The 21,695-nt window shown below is 41.3% G+C and overlaps 1 protein-coding gene across 2 annotated transcripts in view; it reads right to left on the bottom strand.

Annotated features, from left to right (window-relative positions):
- PLXNA4 (plexin A4) overlaps positions 1 to 21,695 on the bottom strand; it is a 611,693-nt gene that overhangs the window by 81,984 nt on the left and 508,014 nt on the right. For both annotated transcript variants that reach the window (XM_042470005.1, XM_042470006.1), the window contains exons 13-17: positions 15,631 to 15,782; positions 13,109 to 13,226; positions 5,134 to 5,270; positions 3,413 to 3,613; positions 524 to 617 (exon numbers count right to left, since the gene is read on the bottom strand). In XM_042470005.1, the coding sequence (XP_042325939.1) occupies positions 524 to 617; positions 3,413 to 3,613; positions 5,134 to 5,270; positions 13,109 to 13,226; positions 15,631 to 15,782 (702 nt within the window). The remainder of the gene's footprint in view (positions 1 to 523; positions 618 to 3,412; positions 3,614 to 5,133; positions 5,271 to 13,108; positions 13,227 to 15,630; positions 15,783 to 21,695) is intronic.

Raw genomic sequence — 21,695 nt, 5'->3', positions numbered from 1 at the left:
TAACTGAACACGGGTGTTGTTCCTATAAGTACAGTCGATCCTTTGGACCCATGAATTCTGCATCCACAGATTAAAGCATCCATGGCTTGAAAATATATACTTTTTAAAATGCCAAAAGTAAACCTTGATTTTGCCATTTGATGTAAGGGACACACATGTTACTATGCCCTTGTATATAATGGAACTTGAGCATCCACAGATTTGGTATCCATGAGGGGATGGGAAGAGGCTGGAACCAAACCCCAGTGGATACCAAGGGGCCTGCTATATTGGTATGAACATTTTGTTGTTGCTGTTGTTATATTTATGTTTATACCCCATTTCCCCCCTGAAATTGTGACTCAAAGTGGCTCACATCTTAAAAGAGCAATACAATTAAAAACATACAAAAAGTGAGTATTAACATAGAATTAAACTACTGCAGCATTACAATACATCACACCACTTCACCAAAGCCCTCCACTGGGCCAATTTGAACCCATCCTTTCTCTTTTTTCAGGCAGATCACATCTCTCATACTCACATTGATATGTTCTTTCCCACCGTACTTCGATCGGATCTGAGGATTCTGGATCAGGTCCAGGTTAGTGCCCCATACTGCAATGGGTGTATTTCCACTGATGAACAGTTAAAAGAAAAGCAATATCAGTGGTGATGGTGGGGGTTCTTTCAACATCCTGTAGGTATTTACTCAGAATTAAGGCTGGTAACCTCAAAGTCAGGAGAGAAATGTACAAAGAACTTGAAATCCCTCCTCCCCATAGTTTGTATAAGCTCCTGGGTTTAGTGTTCAGTTCAGTAGTCCCAAGCGCCTTTCAGTAACTGTGGATCAATTTGATTTATGGCGAAGAATATATTTCCATAGATTTTCAAATCCTATGGTGCACATGTGTGCATAGGCCAGTAATGTATTTAAATAGTTTACTCCAGTTCTCAAATCAAGTCTCAAGTCTCTATTTTCGATTCTCAAGTCAAGTCTCAAATCCTTGCAAGGTATTTTTAAGTTGAGTCTCAAGTCTGGGAGCCAACTTTTAACAGGAAAAAAAAATGTAGGGTGAATTTTTCAGAGGGGAAGATCAAGTGTATTAAGAAATGGGCTTGATGTTTACTAAGCAGCCTGTCCTTTCTGCGCATCAGAGGAGGCTTCTAAGACTTTTCAAAGATTTTAGGAGCATCCTTCCACCTCAAGCCCAACGCATTTGCTATTCCCCTCTGAGAAACGCACCCCTTAGTCTTCGGGACAGGCCTTGCCTGATGCTTGAAATGAATGATGCCAGTAAGTCTGCCACTAACAATATACAAGCCATGAGTCAAGTCAAGTCAGTGCATCATTTATTGCAAGTCGAGTCCAAGTCACATCTTTGAAGCAATTTGAGTTTGACTTAGGTTCAAGACGATCAACTTGTATCTACATCACTGGCATATACATAAGACGCATGTGGTATGTTTTGCACAACCATGTGACACTCAAAGCTGCACTATACTATGGGTTTCACATTGAAAACAGCATAAACTGGAAGGCATCCTCAAAAGCATGCATTTTTCCTCCACAATTACATGGCATCAAGGGTTAAAACTTTCAGGAGACTGGAGATCAATGCAAAATCTATCAGTTGCCACGAGACAAAAATGCTGTCACCATGAGCATACATGAATTCTTTGTGTATGTGTAACCTATGTGCATATTCATCAAAAGTAGGTAGAGGCAGCGCCCAAGAGTGGAGTACAACCTGTAGAGATGGTGGAGTAAATGAAGTTGTTTCCTTTTCCTTCTTCACCCTCTGAAATGGGAAGTCCAGTCTTTTCATCTTCTGATCCCAAATGTACTGTTGTTTAATTAATCTTAACCTTTTAAATTCTTGGCAATAATTCAAGTGACTAATTGATTTGCAAAAAGTACCTCCAGAAAGATGATTGGAGGAGTGGAGGGCAGCAATGGGAGAATTGGCAAGCCCTGTTTTAGCCCTCCAGGCCTTCTAATTATTTAAGTTTCACAGTGCAGCTCTGAGCCAATGAGGAAAGAAAGGGAGAGAAGAGCTGTACTTCTCATTTTAAAAGTCTCTTAAAAGGAATACATGAACATCTAATGACCAATTTCTCTCTTCACTGGGCCAGGCTTGGCACAATTTACATATCCTGCAGCTTTTTCTGCACTCAAGGGATTGTAAACACTGCCTGGTATCTGAGTGTCAATTGGACCCATCATCTCTCTGCATCAACAGCCAATATATAACTTTTGGCATTGCAGTATTTAAAAAAATAATTAAATGCCAAATCAATTCTTTGCACGGTGAGACAGACAGAATGTAGTCTTGCCTCCTGACAATCAGAAAGCTCAATTTGGGAAGAGCAGACCCAAACCTGTTAAGAAGAGGACAAATACATTGCTAGGGCTGTGAATTACTTCGAGGGAAACCATGTTGTTGTTGTTAAGCCATTTTTGACTTATGGCAACCCTAATGTGAACTTATCATCAGGATTTCTTGGCCAGATTTGTTCAGAGGGGGTTTCACTTTGCCTCCTTTTGAGACTGAGAGAGTGTGACTTGCCCAAGATGACCCGGTGGGTTTACATGGATAGTCAGGATTTGAACCCTGATCTCCAGAGTTTTAATCCATCACTCAAGCCACTATGCCACACTGGCTCTCAGGAAAAACATACAAGGATACAAAAATAGGCTGGAATCCCTTTGGTGGCATATACAGTTGTAAGTCATGTGTGGTGTTGTAGTTTTAGTGCTGGATTACAGCTCAGGAGACCAGAGTTTGACTCCCAGTTCAGGCATGGAAACCTTGGGCAAGTTACACCCTCTCAACCTCAGAGGAAGGCAAAGACAACCCTCCTCTGAACAAATCTTGCCAAGAAAATCCCATGAAAGGGTCACCTTATGGTTGCCATAAGTTGGAAACTACTTCAAGGTACACAACAACAGCATTAGCAACCACCTCAGGTTATGCCTATGTATGTATTTTGGGAGACACTGTAGAAGGAGGTACCTTGTACCAACTTGCACAATGTTCCTTGCCCAGGTGTGCAATGGCAGCGGGGCGGGGGGGGGCGCTCAGGGGCATAGCTCCATCCCTCTGCCACCAATGGATTGTGAAGGTGTTCCTAGGCCATTCCAACTGTCCTTACAAACCCCAGGAACTGTAGAAAAGACAGGTCAAAGGAGGAGATCACTATTGGTTGGTGGCAATGCTCCTGCCAGGCAATGATAGCTGTGATCCTGCTCAAGAGGCCTGTAAGAATGCTGATCTTGCTGTTCGTGACCACAGAGAATAAAACATTAATCAACAAAACTGGCATTACCCTAATATACATCCACCAAGGTTCTACATCAACCTGTAAAAAATGACAAACATTCTCCATCACTAGTCCATGAGAAATATGCCCTTCCTAATAATATCATTACCTCACAATGCTCCATTCTGGATCAATCCTCAAAATGGTCGGATCCTCCACATACTTAAACTTCAGTTCCTTGTGCGATTTAGGCTTCTCCAGTTCCATTTGTAAGGTAGCTTTATCCACTTTCACAGACACATCCACCACATTCTTCTCCAGCCCATTGGTGAAAGCTGTGGTATTGCAGACTATGGAGTCAGCATTTCTCCTGGCAGGGAAATGAAGTGAGATTAAATGAGTCAAGGTTGACAGGCTGAGACAATGGTTACATCCACATTATGCACTTATAGAACTTTGATACCACTTTAACTACCACAGTTCCATCCTAGGGAATCCTGGGGTTTGTAGTTGGTGAGGTGCTTAGAATTGCCTCTACTGTACTAGTGAATTCTAGTGCTGTAGTTCAGAGGAGTGCAATTTAGAGAATGCAAGTACTGCAACAAACTGCAGATCGTAGGATTCCATCGGATTGAGCTATAGCAGTTAAAGTGGAATCAAAGTGCTATAATTTTGCACTACGGATACACCCAAAGTCTTCTGCTACATTTTTAGATGGTGTTTCAAGCGATGGAAACAACTAAAGTGGGCCTGGTAGAATTTTAAAATTTACACGTAGAAGTCCTTATCCCAACATTCAAAATATCATGTTAAACATCTGAATGTGCAGAATTCAGAGACATAGATGTGTTAATCTTGAATATCAGTATGCAAAGGGATCTTGCAGCACCGTTGAGAATAACTGTGTGAAAGAAGTTGTAGCATAAGCTTTCATGGACTTGGTCTACTTTCTCAGATGCATGGAGTGAACTGGTGCCCAGAATAAATCTTTATAATTAGGCTGTATGAATAACCATAGAAATGAAAAAAATATGGGTCTGGTGATGAGGTGACAAGTTCAGATTTAACAATGGTCGTTGACGGGAGAAAGACGTCTGCCTTGGTCACCTCATCACCTCACCCAGAAGAAGTCTACAACATATTTCATCCAGTTAGCCTCAAAGGTGCTACAAGATCTCTTTGTATCTTAATGTGCAGTTATTGGGAATGAGCCAAGTGATACAATTATATCAACATTAAGGGACTTAGGAGTTTATCACACAGTGGGCAAATTGGTAAAATCCTGTGCAGAAATGGGATTTTAAAATCCAGGTGTTATTTGTCAGATGCATTGGTGTGAAAGAGAAGTAATGCAAAAATAATCCGAATGGAAAGCTCCTTTATACTTTTGGAATTTACCAAAAGTAAAAAGGAGATGGTTTTGATGGCTTTGCGTTTGAGTTATTTTTGCATTATTTCTCTTTCATGCAAACGTTGTCTGAAAAAATTCTGCAAATGCGGGGGGTTTTCAACCTTCTGTTTGGGTTAATCCTGAACGTCATCTGAAAAACAACCTGCAAATGTGGGTTGTTTTCAGTTTAATTCTGCATGGGATTTGTCCCATGTGAGAAACTTCTTAGTTTCTGCTGAAGTGCTGAAGCATTGGCTGGAATTCTGTTGGCACACTATTGTTTTGTTCACAGATTGGCTGCATGCCACTTTCACCTTTAGCCTAAGAAGATGCTGGAGATGTATGACCTGTATGAACTCAGGGATCATGTCTTAAGATGCCAAGCCTAAAGAATGGTTATGATTCTTTATGCCACTATTTTCATAAATCCATAATTTTTTAAATTGAAATATGCAATGGCATCCCCTGCCCCCTTGGAATCTAACATCATGAGGATGTACCAGTGGAAAACACAGGGTTGCTGTCCAAACATCACCGAGACGTTGCTGCCGGCATTCAGGTTTTTGCCCCGGATTGTGACTTGTGTGCCTCCTGACATAGGTCCTTGATCTGGACTTAGATCAAAAAGGGTTAGAACCTGAAAGACAAAAGGGAAAAGGACACAGCTTGAATGGAATTAGAGGAAGTGCCTGAAAGAACTGCAAAAGGTCAGGAAAGACCACAGGGACTGGATGCAATGATAGTGAGGACATGAGTTGGAGTTGTTTGTTACTTCTAGAATTACTCTTGTGGAATATTTCCAGAACACATTTGAGGCACAACAGGCTTGGCATAAAACAAGAATGGTAACCAGGTGGTGCTACAGATGTTGAACTTTGGGCCAAACAGGACAAAATAAAGCTGCTTCGGGTCACTTTGGAGGTATGCTGTTTCAATGATGCATGCATCCTAAGAGGCCAGATTCTGCACCAAAGCTGCACTCCAGTCCTTGGGACTAGATTGTGGCTTTGGCACAGTTTCCAGCCTCTTAGAACACATACATCATTTAAACAGCATACCTCCAAAGTGACCTGAAACAGCTTTATTTTGGCCTGTCTGTTTGGGCCCTATGAGGCACTTCAGATGTTGGACTGCAACTCCCTCATTGCCAGCTATGATGGCTAGGATAGATGGGAGTTATCCAATAGCATCTAGAGGGCTGTATGCTGTTGTCTGTTGTTCTTATCTGCCATCAAATCAGTTTCAACTTACAATGATGTTACGAATGAGAGACTTTCAACATCCCAGTCGTCAACAGGTCTTGCAGACTCACTTTGTCAAACATTATTCCCTTTTGCATTTCATGGTCATCTCATTATATCCCCAAAGTAAGAGATACTCAGGTTAGCAATTCTAGCTTATTCGAAGAATTCAGGCTGGGTTTGCTCTGCCTCGTGCGGTTTAAAATTATAAAAATAACCAGTTTTCAAACTTGGAAGTGGATAGCCTCTGGCTGAAGAGTGGGGTATAAATAAATAAATGTTGTTGTTGTTGTTGTTGTTGTTATTTCTTTTTTTACCTCTTTGGCAGTCCATGTGGCTCCCAGAAGGTCTAAAGGGGATAAAATAGGTCTTTGTACCCACCACAGATGTCCACCCTTCACTTAGAACCATAGATATGAAGACACATCTGTTCTTTGAAGGAATGTTACAAGCTAATTCCTAATCCTAAAAATAAGCTCTTTCTGTGACTGTGGATTTCTAATGCAACCACCAGACTGTTCACGCCTAAGATGGTTGTAGGAGGCATGAGGGAATCCCAAAGTTTCAAGTACAATGTGTGTCTGTCTGTCTGTCTATTTTGCTAGAAAAGTATGGTTTCAGTATGAGAGCTAGACCAGCCCTGGAAACTGTATTAAGCTAGAAAACTTTGTTTAGCTCATTCTCAATGGGAGAGCAATAAAATGGTGTCCCATTGTTCTCCTCATCTTCATGACAGCACAATATTCTGTGCTGATCTCCAGAGGGTTTTCACATTTGCAACAATTTTTTTTTTTTTTTTTTTTGCAGGGAGGGAATTACATAAATTGCACAAATTGTGTAGTTAAACTACAATAGCTGCTATCTTGTACCATGTATATTTTACAAATCAGACATCAGATGGCTTCTTTGCCTCTTTTCGATCACTCAGCCAATCCTTCTGTGCCTGATACGTGTGTCTGTGTGTTTCTGTGCATTTTGCTTCACAAAGAGGGAAGGCACTGGTTTTGCATAGAGTCATTTTGGAAAAACTGTGCAAACCTTGATGGGGAGCAAAGGGTGATTCTGATGAAGGAAGGAAGAAATCCCAAAAGGTTAACATACGCTGGACAGGCTGTCTTGACACGTCAAGACGGCCTTTCTCATTCAGAATGAGTAATTTAGTGAGATTTCTTTCCATTCCCAATATATAATGCCTTGTGCTTGAGTCCTCTTGGTTATTATGATGGCCGAACAGAGGCTTCTGCCAACTAAGTACCTTTTTTCAAAAAGATGTTTTAGTTGCAGCACAAGGACACTAAGGACTAAGGATGGAACGAATATTTAAAGATTCAAGAGAGAAACATGTGTCCAGAAACCTCAATAAGGAGAACCTTCCTCAATTACCTTGATTGTCCTCCATCTTCAGATGGACTCAAGGGCTGCATCTATACTGCAGAATTCATGCACTTTGACACCACTTTAACTGCCATGGCTGAATGCTGTAGAATTCTGGAGTCTGTAGTTTTGTGGGCTGCTTAGCTTTTGCTCTCAGAGAGCTCTGGGGCCACAGCAAACTACAAATCCCAGGATTCTATAGGATGGGGGCATGGCAGTTAAAGGGATGTCAAACTGGATTGTTTCTGCAGTGCAGATGCAGGCTTTGTGTACGATTTCACAAGATGCTCTGCTCTGACTGACTTTTCATTATTCCTTTAAAGAGCTGTCCTCTTTGCCATTGCAATAAGCAGCAGATTTCTTCTGCTACAGGTTGCCCATGCTTTTACTTATCTGTTGAAAGTCACCATGAGCTTTGAGGAGTCTGTTACCTTACTGGTGGATGTTTCTTGCAGCTGTACATATTTGAGGTTCATTTTCTGACATTAAAAGTGTTATAGATATTCCTATCCCTATGCAATGTCTGTATGAACTGAAGCATGATTTAGCCTAGTCCCAATTTAGTCCTGACTCATACATACAAAAAATATATATATCTCATTTTCTTTAACTAAGAAACTATGCTGTGCCTTGTAGACATATTGAGAGGACAGAGAAAAGCTAGACAGAAAATCTATTATAAATAAATAGAAATAAATACTCAGTCAGTCCCCCCACCGCAACCACCTTTCTTCACTGTCTTGAAAGAAATCAAGAGAAAAACCATCATATTTAGGAGGGCCTATCTGATACCAAAGCCTGATGAGGGATTGTCTCCCTTTCAGGGAGAAATCTTAAGAGTTGCAGTTTCTTCTTTCATTAGCATTTTAATAGAAAAAACTTTCCACTTGGTCCCAAGTGAAAAGCCACCATCTGCATTTCAATGAAGGGTTCCCTTCCCTCCCTCCCCATCAACAACCCCCTGCTGCCTGGCTTCTCCCCATCTTTCCTTCCACTTTTAAGAATGATTGTATTAAAGGTTTAAACTCTCCAATGAATGAGCAGGTACAATAGACGGGATGTTTTGCTGAACGCGGGAGATTATTCACTTTATTTCCTTGAACCATCCTATGCTTGCACTCTTTCGCTCATCCTCAAGGCATCCAAGTAGTTTCCAGATCCCCACTCCTTGGGAGAAAGAGAATGTAGAAACAATCCCTTTCTTGCCTTCTATACTGGAGGGAGAAAAGCAGTGTGATATAGTGGTTTGAGTGTTGGACTACAACTCTGAAGATCACGGTTCGAATCACTGCTTGGCCTACTCTCTAGGTGACCTTAGGCAAGCCTAAGATCACTCAGACAGACTCTCATTCTCAGGAGACAAAGGGAAACCCTTTCTAAACAAATTATCAAGAAAACCCCACAACAGGGGTGCCATAAATCACCATAACTTGGAAATGACTTGAAGGCACACACCAACACAAATACTAGTGGGGCCATATTACCAGGAGAAGTGACAATTCTTGTTTGTTCCATCAATCAGCATAGAAGCATAATTTCATGACTGGGGTCCTAGCGTAAGGATTAAATTTTGCTGTAAATAGAGATATAAGTTTTTCTGATATTTCTTCTCCAAGGGGAATTAAAAGAAGAGTAATTTTAGCAATTTAATCTCACTGTGGATTTTTTTCACACAGGAGGAATGTATCACTATCCCAAAAGAAGAAGAAAGCGGGGCCAATTTGCAAAGAGAACACAGTGTCCATCCCAAAAAGAAAGCAGTATGAATATGAACGCATTCACCGCATGAGTATGTACCCATTGGCTTCTTCTTGTGAATTAGCGTATTTGCATCTGCGCAGGGAGGCAGGATTGCATCTGGAAGCCAGCCAAAAAGACCAACCACCTCCTCCCTTCTTCCTCCTCTTGTTTGGAAACATTTCCTGTCAGAGCATTATACTGAGTTTTTATATTGTTGCTGTGTGCCTTCAAGTCGTTTCAGACTTATGCCAGACCTTATCATGGGGGTGTTCTTCAGGGGGTTTGCCTTTACTCCCCCCCTTTGATCTTTCCTCCAAAACAGCTGCTTTGTTCTCAGCAGACAGAGAGTACAGGAAGGAAAATCACAACAACAAAATATCATAGGAAATGTAGTCTGTTTCTAATGGGAGGAATCCCATGGCCGAAGTAGAGATGCATTTCATACTAACACAAATTTGAACTGACTTTGAATTCACTGCAGAAAAGGATTTATAAATTTGATAGTTTTCCGAATGCAGCTATTTCTGAGATGACCCAGGATTGTATTTGGATTGCCTTCCAATTGCATTCGGTGTTGTTTGATATTCTTTTGCAAAATTATGTGAAATACCATGGGTAACTCCAGATTGACCCTGGGTTAACCTTCCAATTTTCCCCATGTGAAAAAGTCCCGTGAGAAAGTCTTCAGAAACCACATAATTTTCTAAGCCTATTTGTCATTTGGGATTTATTCTGCTCAACATTTGGATGTGGTTGTTTTCTACAGAAAACACAAATCACACACCCCACAATGTGTGGAATATGTATTCTGTATTTTGTAGTATTACTGCAATGTGGTTACTACATATAAATATGTGATCATTGTAAATATGTTAAGAGTTGTGGTTTAATTCCTTTGGGACATGGTTGTGATATAGTTAACTGCATTGTTAGTTTCTCCCTGTTGTTCCTTCTGAGTTTTGCACAGAAAACAGCATTTTCTGTGTAGGAATCAGCCTTTTTTGTGCAGAGACAATAATAATAATAATAATAATATCCCGCTCTCTCTGACATATGTATTCTATGAATAATTTCCATTCTTTAAAAACACCATTCATGGATTTGTCTCTTATCAGATGTGGCAGTTTCTCCATCTCCACATTTTCCATCATTTTTTTCCCAACCACTTGTCAGCTTTCATCAACATTTAATACATTATTATTGTAATATACACATTGTAATATAATATCTGAAGATGCCAGTCACAGATGCTGGCAAAACGGCAGGAAGAAACTCTTCTAGAACATGGCCACAAAAAACTATGGATGTTGGTCATGAAAGCCTTCAACTTAACAGGAGTGATACAGTTTGGGAGGGCAAAGAATCATAGAATTGAAAGAAACCACAAGAGCTATCCAGTTCAGCCTCCTTCTACTATGCAAGAAGACACAATCAAAGCAACCTCGACTGATCACCATCCAGCCTCTGTTTGAAAACCACCAAAGAAGGAGACCCCACCACTCTCAGAGGCAGTGCCTTCCACTGTCAAATAGCTCTTACCGTCTGGAAGTTCTTCCTAATATTGAGGTGGTATCTCTTTTCCTATAGTTTGAATTCACTACTCTGGAGCAGCAGAAAAGAAGCTTGCTCCATCTTTAATATGATATACCTTCAAATATTTAAACATGACTATAATATCAACCCTTAACCTCCTCTTCTCCAAGCTAAACATGCCCAGCTCCCTAAGCTGCTCCTCATAGGGCATGCTTTCCAGACCTTTTACCATTTTGGTTGTCCTCCTCTGGACATGGAAATGATACCTAGTACTCTACATCAGCCCCTTAGTTAAGAATACTTAACTAATAAACCTCTCCTGGCCCATCACCCTCAAACCTGATGGAAACATCATTTATCTGAGCTCTGATCACTAGCAAAATGGTCCTACTTTTTTGCCTGCAGATGATGCCTGAAAAAGTAGCTTGGGGAGGGGAGTTACAACTGAAACAATAAAGTCACATTCAGAACTAAGTAGCTATTGTGAGCATGGGAAAGTTACTTAGATTCCGTTGCTGTTGCTGTTGTGTGCCTTTAAGTTGTCTCCACCTTATGGTGACCCTAAAAACCCTATCTGAGGTTTTCTTGGCAAGTTTCTTCAGAGGGGGTTTGCCATTGGCCATATTCTCACTCATCCTTAACTATGTCATATTTACAATCACTATTTAGTCACAACTGTGCCACAATTGTCATGATTGGAACTCCCCACCAACAGGGAGAAGTCCATTCTGCCGGCAATAAGAGCATAGGAGGAGGAGGAAGTTGGGTGAGGCTAGTTAACCATATTTTAAGGCACGCCACAACAACAAATATTTAACTATGCTGAATTAGAATACCAGCCAGGAGTGGTTTTGGATTTGTTTTGGATTCTCAGAATTTCACATTGGGTAGGGAACACTGAGAGTTCTAGTAACAAAAAAGGTAACAAGTTCTGCTGAGCTCTTGCAGCAATTCACTTTGGGTGAGGCTGCAGGTACACCTATTTAACATTTTTAAAATGTTGTTTTCCCCCAAACCAGTGGAAAACTTCGAATCACTTCCATTTTAAGGGAATGTTTGTTGACATCTTTGGCAGTGTGATAGCCACTGGAGAGTCTCAGGGCATAATGTTGGCCTCTGGACCTGCTATAGTTGCCCAAATCTGTCTCAGACAGAGGAAATTAAAAATAATAAGCCAAGCAAGAAATGAAGTTAGCTACAGCTGCAGTCCAGTGTGCTTTGACTACCAACAGCTCCAGCTACATAACCTGCTGAATTACTGTGTGCTGTCACTGGAAGCTAAGAACCAATGTTTGACTATTTTTCCTCCTCTTTCTCATTCTTTTTCCTCTTGTGTTGTGTCTTTCAGATTAGAAATTTAGTATGCAGGTACTGGTTTTGATAAACTACTCTAGGAGCCTCTTTTTTGGTTCAGGAGCAGGTTAAAAATGCTTTGAAAGGAAGACAATAAAATGATAATGATAATAAAAATGATATTTCTGACAGTATCACCTAACAATGATAATAAAAATAATATTTCTCCCCATTTCCAGTCTCATGAGAGCAGCTTGAAATTTTTAGAGATGCTATGATAATAATAACAGCTATAACTATTATCGCCACATTTGCAAGCTAGTGTGATAAGTTGCAACCATGAATTAATGATTCACAGCTGCCTTCACAAATTTTAAACGGCATATTTAAATTGGAGGGGGAGAGAGGTAGGAGTTGGATTCAGCTATGAAAACCATTTGCACATTTCTCTCACTTTGCAAGAAAAAAAAAATAAAGCTAATGGCTCCAAAAACAGTGAAAGTGTGTGCTTAAGGTGACCCAGGGTGCCTCTGGATGGGGCACATGTATCGGGTGTTTGCTATATTTGTTGCTGTAACTCTTGGGTGTTTTTGGCCAATATCTAAACACTGGCAGGCATTCTGTACTGCAGTTACAGATTTGTAACCTAACAGATCTGTGGCAATTGTATAAATACCCTCTTAGACCTAAATTTACTAGAAAGTAGATGCACTGAGTTCAGGTGGCGACCGGAGGCCAGGAGAATGAAATTTCCACTTCTTCCCACCAGCAAACAAAGCTGTGACAATCAAAAGCAAGACCCCTTCACAATTCCTTCTTATAACCTTGCTATAGGAAAGCTTTTGAGGGTTTTTCCCAATTTAAAACCCTGTTTTTGCACGGGATTTCCTCCCGTGTGATAAACTCCTAGGCATGTATTTAAAAGTCTAATGGGTCAAACCAGAATTTTTAAATGATTAAAAACAGTTTAAAACCACATACACTGACATTTTGGAATAAATCAGGCCCCAAAAGTTTTCAGAAAGAGCCATATTTTTATTGGGTACTGGAATGGCAGCAACTTCATTGCCAGTCAGGTTTCCAAAGGCAAGTATTTCAAAATCAAGATGCCACAAAAGAGAAGACCCTCTTCCATATCGTCTCTCAAAGTATTTCCCCCACTGGTGGGATACCGATGACCCCAAGATCCCAAATATCTCAACGCACTTAGGGTTTTGAATGACATCATAAAAACCTTGAATTCAGACCGGAAGCAAATTGCCAGCTAATTCTCAGGCAAAGCTCATCAACTTACCGTAAAGTAGTAGAACTGGGAGGATTTGGCCATGAACTCCGGCTTACATTCAGCCACACAGATGTCCACATTTCCAGCATGTTGGCTAAGTTTGGCCTCTCTCATCTCACACACAATTCTAGAAGAGAAGCAAAGATATTCATGTTTCAGCAGCTATCCTTAGCTGCCTACATTGGCAAAGCCAGTAGCAGAGGATTTCATTTTGGTTTATTTTCAGGACATTTTCATTTCAGAACATTTCGCAAGAATGTTCCCAAATGTAGACATTTCTTCATCTTTGGAATGGAAAAGAAAAACATTTGTGTAAAAGTCTTCTCAAACCCCTCAAATGTGGGAGAAAGCAGAATTGGCGAGCAAACTTGGGGTTTTTCAATGCTTCATTTCCCCAAGTTTGGATGCAAATCCTCTTTATTGGATGAGATTTATCGCAAATTAGGATTGCCAACTTTATATTCCTGGGAGGATTCTCATTTTTATAAACACAGGTAAAGCAGGCAGATGCAAGATAGTCCTCTCTATGCTGGGTAGGGTTGCATGGCCCAAATCCTGGATCTGGTGTGAGGAGTCTGGATGATGTCTGTAACCCTCAACACCAGAATCAGGGTATAACTATCTTATTGAGCCTTCAAGGTGTTTCTATCATGGGGTTTTCTTGGCATGACCTGTTCTCCATTGCTTTCCCCTGATGGCTGAGAGCATAGCAAGTAGCAAGCACATTTCTGTATTGCTTACCAATGTAATAAGCAATTTACAAAGTGTAAACTAATTTTAACCACTGCCCAAGGTGGGTTTCATGGCTGAGCAGGTAACTGAACCCTAGTTTCCACTGTCTCAGTCCAACATTCAAACCCTAAGATTCTGGCTCTCATAACAACCTTACGCTGAACTAAAATAAACTATCTCATAATCTGGATCTTCTGGGAAGATCTGGAGCCCTCCATTTCCATGCTGGGCCAGCTGTTTGCATGGGTGATCCCACTGAGCTGTCCATCACATTCATGCTATTGCCAGTCGCTTGCGCCAAGTCCAGAATGAAACACCTTGCATTGTGATTGTCACTGGCCACCTTGTTCTGACCTCAGAAGCAAGTGATCTGCAGCAGTGGTAGATATGCCAGGTGGCTCATTAGGAGGTCCGAGCAGACAGTCACCATGCTATGGAAACATGGAACCTGAGGTAAAGTGGGGAGGTTGGAGCAGGTCCAAGGCCTGAATACTCTGGGCTGCCTGTGGAGAACCCTGGCCAATGCAGACAAGGCCTTAGTTGACTCCACTTTGGTTGATTGGCATCTATATTGGCTACTAAGAGACTAAATTTTGCATATTATTATTATTTTCTTTGAAATTCACTCATTTTATGACAATTGAAAACAATAATGAAATAAGGGTACAATTGAGAAGGACAAAAACATATGCAGTACAGTTTGACCCTTCCAGACTGCTGAGCCCCAGTAATCTGTACTGGTTTTGCCCCTCCTCGCATTGGCCCTGGTTCTCCACTGCAGCCACAAAGTCCCTTCTTTACCAATCTGGTCTGTGCCGGCTCTGCATGAGGACAAAGCCTACATGTTGGCAGAGTTCAGTAATCCCTTCAGTAAGTTCCAATAGAGCTTGTATACATGGACAACTTCCCCCAAGTTACTCCCAGGTTTGCTGCATCCTGTTTACATGATGCAGGGCCAAAACCCCCTAATTGGATGTCTTGATGACACCTGCACCTGATTTAGAATTTCCTCCCCAGCCTACATCTAAATAACTCACCTTTTGCTATGGGATTTTGGCTCTCTTCACAGTGACAACAGCTGCTGCCTTCACTTCTAGTCCCTGGAAGCTGCCCGGTGCTGCTGCTGTGGGTGCAAGTCACTCTGATGTCAGAACAAAGTGACCAGCATTGATAACATGGCTGGGCACCTCATTCCAACCCCAGTCATGTGCTGGGTGACAAATGGGGACAGCATGGAAAGGCAGCCACTCATTGTTTGTTGTGAGAGCCAAAAACCCACAGGAAAAGAGAGCAGAAAAAGGGAGGAATTCAGGGCCAGAATACTCTAGAGCAGAAGTTCCCAACCTGTGCTCCAGGGAGTGCATAGGGCTCTGCATGTACTTTCCAGGTGCTCCACAGCCACTCCAGGAAAATGAAAGAAATAAAAATTGAATGAAATTAAAGAATAAGAAAGAAAAAGTAACACTACCCCTAAACACCATTAACTTATAAGACATAGGGTGGGCCTCTTAGGGGCTCTGCCATAGAAATTGATTCTAAAAAGGGCTCCGTGAGTCAAAAAGGCTGGGAACCCCAGAGGATTCTGGTGAGTGTAGACCTGCCCATAATGTCAACTGAAAAGGTCCCATGCTGTTTGGACAAAAATATAGGTGTTGCGGAAGACTACCATGTCAACAATACCAACAAAACCTGAGAATCAAGTATCTATTCAGGATGAAGAATGATCCACTTTGGGGCCGAGTTGAGTATTTTCGATATCAGAGCAAACACCCTTATCTAGGGCTGCAGCCCTTACTTACTGCTCTGCTGGGATATATCCATCCACTAAGGGGTCACATTCAACGCCAGCGACTCTGACTCGGGATGCAATATCTCGGAATTCCAGGCCAAGATTTTCTCCCCTGATGGTCACTCTGGTTCCTCCTTCGCGTGGTCCCCTGATTGGGCTGATCTAAGGAACAAAGAATGGGTCTAGAAAAATTGGCACACAGTGAAAAGGGAACAATATTGTCTTCCTTTGTTTCCTGTGGGGCTATCCCCGGTTTTTTGTACCCCAATTTTCTTTATCAAAGGAAAGCCAGTGTAGCTAACAACATCATGAAACGTATGCACTACAGTCAACACCATCTTTAAATATCTGAAGGGATGTCATGCAGAAGATGGAGCGTATTTGTCTTCTATTGCTTCAGAACAAAAGCCAATGGATTCAAATTGTGAGGGAAAATGTTCTACCTAAACATTAGGGAGAACATTTTGACTTTAAGAGTCATTCAACAGCTTGGAAGGCAGAAGACCAGCCTTCTTTGGGGATTTTAAACAGAGATTGAATGGTCATCTCTTCAGGTGTATATTCCTGCAAGGTATGGGGTTGGATTCGATGGTCCTTGCAGTCCCTTCAAATTCTATGATTGTGACTGATCATGAACATATACATCACATATATAAAATGATATCATATAAAATGTATTAAAAATGGGACAAAAAATAATAATCTCAGATACTGGGGATTTACCTTTTGGAAGTAAACCAACCTGACATGTTCCAGATTGGATTGGAGGCTGGGGATGATGTGATCTGTAGCTCAACTAATCTGGAAAATGCCAAATTGGGGGATACTATCTAACATGGCTGTCTAAGAATCTCTGCAATTAAACTTGCACATCTAGTCACTTTTTCCCAACCCCCCTACACCTGAGAACACATGTGTTATTTTCTTAGGCTTTGAACATCATAGACTATTTACAAGAGAGAGGCATTGAGCATGAAACATTTCTGATAAAATGCTCATGTCACTGGGGCAAAGAATCCCCTTTGAGTTTTAATTTGTATTGTAAAAGAACTATTCAAGGGGTTCAACCTGTTTTGAGAGTCTATTGCCTTAGACAGTTTCTGTAAATTTGGGACTACAATCTAGACCAGATTGGCCACCCCAGAGATATGAGAGCCATAAACTGCCACTGTTCCAATGATTTGTTTGTTTGGTTTTGGCCTGACTGTACAGGTTTCCAGCCTTCCTGGCAAATTCCAAATGTGAGAAAGCAAGAGCTGAACCCAATGAGAGTATATTTCTCACCTTGCATCAATATAAACCAAAGATGAGAAGCTTCAGAATTATTTTGGGATGAGGAGGGAGTGAGGCATTTTTGTCTGCCAAGAATCTCCCCCTTCCTTCTGTAAATCTTCAAGAATGATACCCTGATGCCAAAGTAACTATCACTCTGGTTTGGGGTCCTTAAGAAAAATTTTGTATGGGGATGGTTTCAGAGTCCTTTGATTTGACTCAGAAATAGGAGAAAAATCTATTTATTCACAGAATATATAAAGAAATGTATGAGCAAGTAATTAATTCAAGGCTTTGGCAGGGAATGGAAAGTGTCTGAGACCAGATCAATTCCCTCCCCATCTTCTCTTTGTGGGTATTTCCCCAAATCTGAGCCAACTGTGAAAAATACCTCTCTCTAGCTGCTCCAGACACATCATGAGCTGTAATATATTATACATCTATATATCCAGTCATGTGAGATTATAGCTTAGGTAACAACACATTCACAAGCTTTGCAGGATCTGCTATGAGAAAGGGAAGGAGTTTTTCAGAAGGGGCATGATGGGGAATTTCTCTAGGTGAGTTGAAATTTATTGCAGAACTTGCAGGAGATTGTGAAACATGGGTTGTCCCAAGCCTGTCTCAATTTAGGATTCCTCAGGTGGGGAAATAAGAATTAGATTTATCCTTTACTACTCATCAGTCTGCAGGAAGAAGCAGACCTTCTCTGCTTTCTGGATGTACCATGGGAACAGAGCTTGGCAAAATTCCTCTTTTTTTATGACATCTCCTAGCGTCCTCCACTTGGGATTCTGGGTTACAAAATCATAAAGCTGGAAAAGTCCCTAAGGAACATCCAGTCCAACCTGCTTCTGGCATGCAAGAAGACACAGTCAAAGCACTCCTGACAAATGACCACCCAATCTCTGTTTAAAAGCCTCCAAAGATGTCACCGCTCTCTGTGCCAGTGTGTCCCACTGTTCAACAGCTTTTACAGTCATGATTTTCTGCCTAATGTTTATAGTTCAGAAAAGTTTGACCAAAGGTGTGCAACCAACAGCCTAATTTCATAAACGATCTGCCAATTCTGACCTCTGATGAGCGTACATTGTCTCTTCCCTTGTAGCTGATGAGACAACAAGAAAGATATGAGAGCTTGAAAGAGAGCTACTCAGAAGATTGTTTTCATGTGCCACAGGGGTGGGTCATTACACAGAGGGCAGTATCTAGTTTTTGCCCCATAGCCTCCCATGGCCAGTGGTAGTGGTTTGAACCAATACAACATCACTCCTGTTCACCACTTTCTGCCATTCGGGGCCTATTTTGGCCATTTCAATGGATTTTGAGAGTGGGTTTGAGGACTCCGGGAGTGTGTTTTGGCCCATTTGGGCCATTTCAGCCAAAAATGTCTCCCCAAAATCAGTTTTGAAAAAATTGTGTGGCTTTGGGGGGTTCAAGCATGCGCACATGGTTCACAGTCAATGGTCTTCCCACCTTTGATGTGCAGCAACACATCAGCAAACACAAAAAGAGGGGTACTATACACTTCAACTGCCCTCCTGCACATGGAGGGTGATGAATCTAATGGGGAGACTCTCCTGTATCCATGAAATCTCTCTCACGTGTATCTGTTAAGTTTATCCCCATGTATAAAAACACTTCTTTTCCAGGGTTCTAATTACATGGGTGAAAAACCCCCAGGGATGCAGGATGATCTCCTCTTCAGGTTCATTAATCTCCAAACAAAACAGAGGAGAAAGTGATAACAAGGTGTGCAGGGTGAGCACATGCTTGCTCCTCACATGTTTATCATTCAGTACATGGTAAGGAATGCTTCCACAGGGAAGAGAAAAGAGAGATGACAGAAAAAAGAGAAGTGGAGTGGCCCATCCAATCCCTTGCATTGCCCCTGCCCTCTACCAGCACAAAATGATAGAGCTGGAAAGGATGAGCAAGAAATGGTCATCTGGAGTATCTTTATCTCCTGGACTTGACTCCACTCTGCCCCAATGGACACTGAATGATCCTGGCAGGCAACAATGTAAGAGGGCTTCCAGCTGATTCTTGCTTGTGCAATAACAACTTTCTGGGGAATTCCTACATCTCTGGTAAATTCTTGGTACTGTATTGCCTTCTAGAGCCCCTTGATCTTGCTTTCTGGATGCTCCTTCAGTCCTGACTTACTCTCTGGCCCTGACTGCTGAATTTTCTCATGGCATCCCCATTAGATCTCAGATCACCCCAAGATGACCTACAATGCAGTTATGACACTAGCTGGCACCAACCTTCGGTATCATATAGGAGGGAAGAAAGTGTCTCTTTGTCCATTTTTGGACAACAAATTACAGAATTCCATAGCATTGAGTCATGGCAGTTAAAGTGATGCCAAACTGCTTTATTTTTGCAGTGCGGCAGCAGCCTGAGTCAGTTCTTTCTCTCTCATGTATAGCAGTTCAGGACATTTGGAGCAATTACTTTGATCATTATAAGTTGCTCTTTCTTCTCAGTTTTTCATAGTCTACTAAATCTCTCCCAAAATGGCCAGAAGCAAGATTCCAAATCTAGCCATGTTGTAGATCTGGGGTGCACAAATTGTCACTGTTTAGATGTTGGACTGCAGCTCCCAGGCTTCCTCATCATTGGCTACACTGACTAGAGATAGTGAGAGTTGTGATTCAACAACATCTGGAAGGCTGCATTGTGCCCACTTCTCCCACAGATTTACATTAAGGCATTGGGCTGAATCCCATTGCTAGTCCCAATGAGAGTAAATCCATGGAATAAACGACATGTTCATAAATGTTGGCTCAGCATTCAGCAATTGATTTAATGGGTGTAGTTTGGTTGGGGCTAACTACTAACTGGATTCAGGTCACTCTAGCCAAACTCCAGATGGACTAGATTCATTTTATTAACGATTATTCAGATTATTCAGATGACAGGACTATAATTTTTCACCGTTATAATGGGACTACTTTAAACGGGGCTAGCAACTGGTTTTAGAGCACAGTGGGATCTATTGTTGTTGGACTGCATTCCTCAGCATTGGCTATACTGGGACAGGCTACTGGGATTTGTAATCCAACAACATCTGGAAGGCTACAGGATTCTCACCCTGATTTAGATCTATGACGATGACTACCACTACCACCACCACCATCGTCATTCTCTTTCCTAATAAACCCTAGCATGAAAAGTGTCTCCCACACACAAACACTGCGTGGTGTGCACTAAATTGACATTCTCACTGAGCATGTCTCCATGACCCAAGAGCTCTTTCTTGGATAGTCACATGGCCAGTTCAGACCCCACAGTGTAAGCATGGCAATGAATGTGTGTTGATTTGCGTGCATGCCAATGAGGCTCTTTTGAACACTGTTCGCTGTCAGCGTGGCCAAAAATCAAGAGCACTTTAGTAAAGAAGAGACTGCATTTTGCCTGGACACAGTGACATTTCACCTGGAGGCTTGCAGCCAGATGATAAACATATTGGTTCAGAAGTAAGCTTCATGCGGAACATTCTCCTGAAGTATGCAGTGGACTTTTGTAGGTCATAGACTTATAATCGTTTTCTCAGAGATAGGAAGGTTTAGTGCTAATATCCACTTTCTCCCCCCCCCCCCCCCCCCTAAAAAATTGGGTATAGATCCTCATAGATAAAGAATCACAGAGAAAGAAGGTAACCCTGAAGAATCATCAAGTTCAACTCTCTGTGCAAGAATCCACAGACTGAACTTTCCTCAAAGTGGCTATCCAACCAGTTTATAAATAGTCAATGAGGAAAAGCTTATCATCTTCCACAACAATCTATTTCCCTGTTAAATAGGTCTTATTATTGGGAAATTTTGTCTAGTTAAAATCTTATGTCTTGTAATTTGAATCCATTGGTTTGGGTCCTCTCTTCCACAACTGCAGAAACCATGCTTGCTCTATCTTCCGCATAACAATACTTCAGATATTTAAAGATAGCTGTACAACATCAGCCCTCCATCTTCTCCTCTCCATGCAAAATATACTCCACTCTTTTTAGTCTTTTCTTATAGGGCTTCATTTCCAGAACCTTGACAATTTTATTTACCCTCCTCTGAACTCATTCCAGCCTGAAAATCTTCCTATATTATGAAACCTAGAACTGAACACAATACTCCAGGTGACAATGTATTTTATTTTATTTTATTTATATAATCTATTTTTCTCCCAGTATGAGGCCCAAGGCAACAAAACAGAACTGTGTGGCAATATTGCTTCTCTTGACCTGGACACGATACTTTTGTTAGTGCAGCCTAGAAATGTATTGACTACATCAACAGAAGTGTGTGTGTATTTCTTTTTCATTTTCCCTCATTTTCCTGCTATTCTTCCCACTCAAAATGGCATTGCACTTCTTAATGTTTGAAAATTCAGCAGAACCTTTTTGACCAAAGAGCAAGTAAATTTAAAGCATATACTGTTACAGGGTGATAAGCTGTCAGGAAAAGCAGTTCACAGCAATGTTTAACTACAAATACACATAACCCAGTTTAGCATCTGGTCTTTTCCCTTCAACTTTTGAGAAATCCATCCAAGACGCTTGCTCTCAAGACAATTCTAGTTTCAAAGCAATGTTCTTAAAACTTGAGAATGTTAGCCTTGTCCATGGTGGGAACTTCAAGGCAACACATCATATACAGCAGTGCTTTGACCACTAACTCCTTGGCAGAGCAGGGAAAATACAGCTCACGTTAAACCTCAATTTCTTGTTTTCAGTTTCAGAGACATAGGCCTAAATTTAATAGCCATCCCCAACTATAGTAGACCCATTGATTCAAGATCTGACATCAT

This window comes from Sceloporus undulatus, chromosome 5 (genome assembly GCF_019175285.1).
Source record: "Sceloporus undulatus isolate JIND9_A2432 ecotype Alabama chromosome 5, SceUnd_v1.1, whole genome shotgun sequence".
Lineage (NCBI taxonomy): Eukaryota > Metazoa > Chordata > Lepidosauria > Squamata > Phrynosomatidae > Sceloporus > Sceloporus undulatus.
This window is presented reverse-complemented; position numbering and strand designations above follow the sequence as displayed.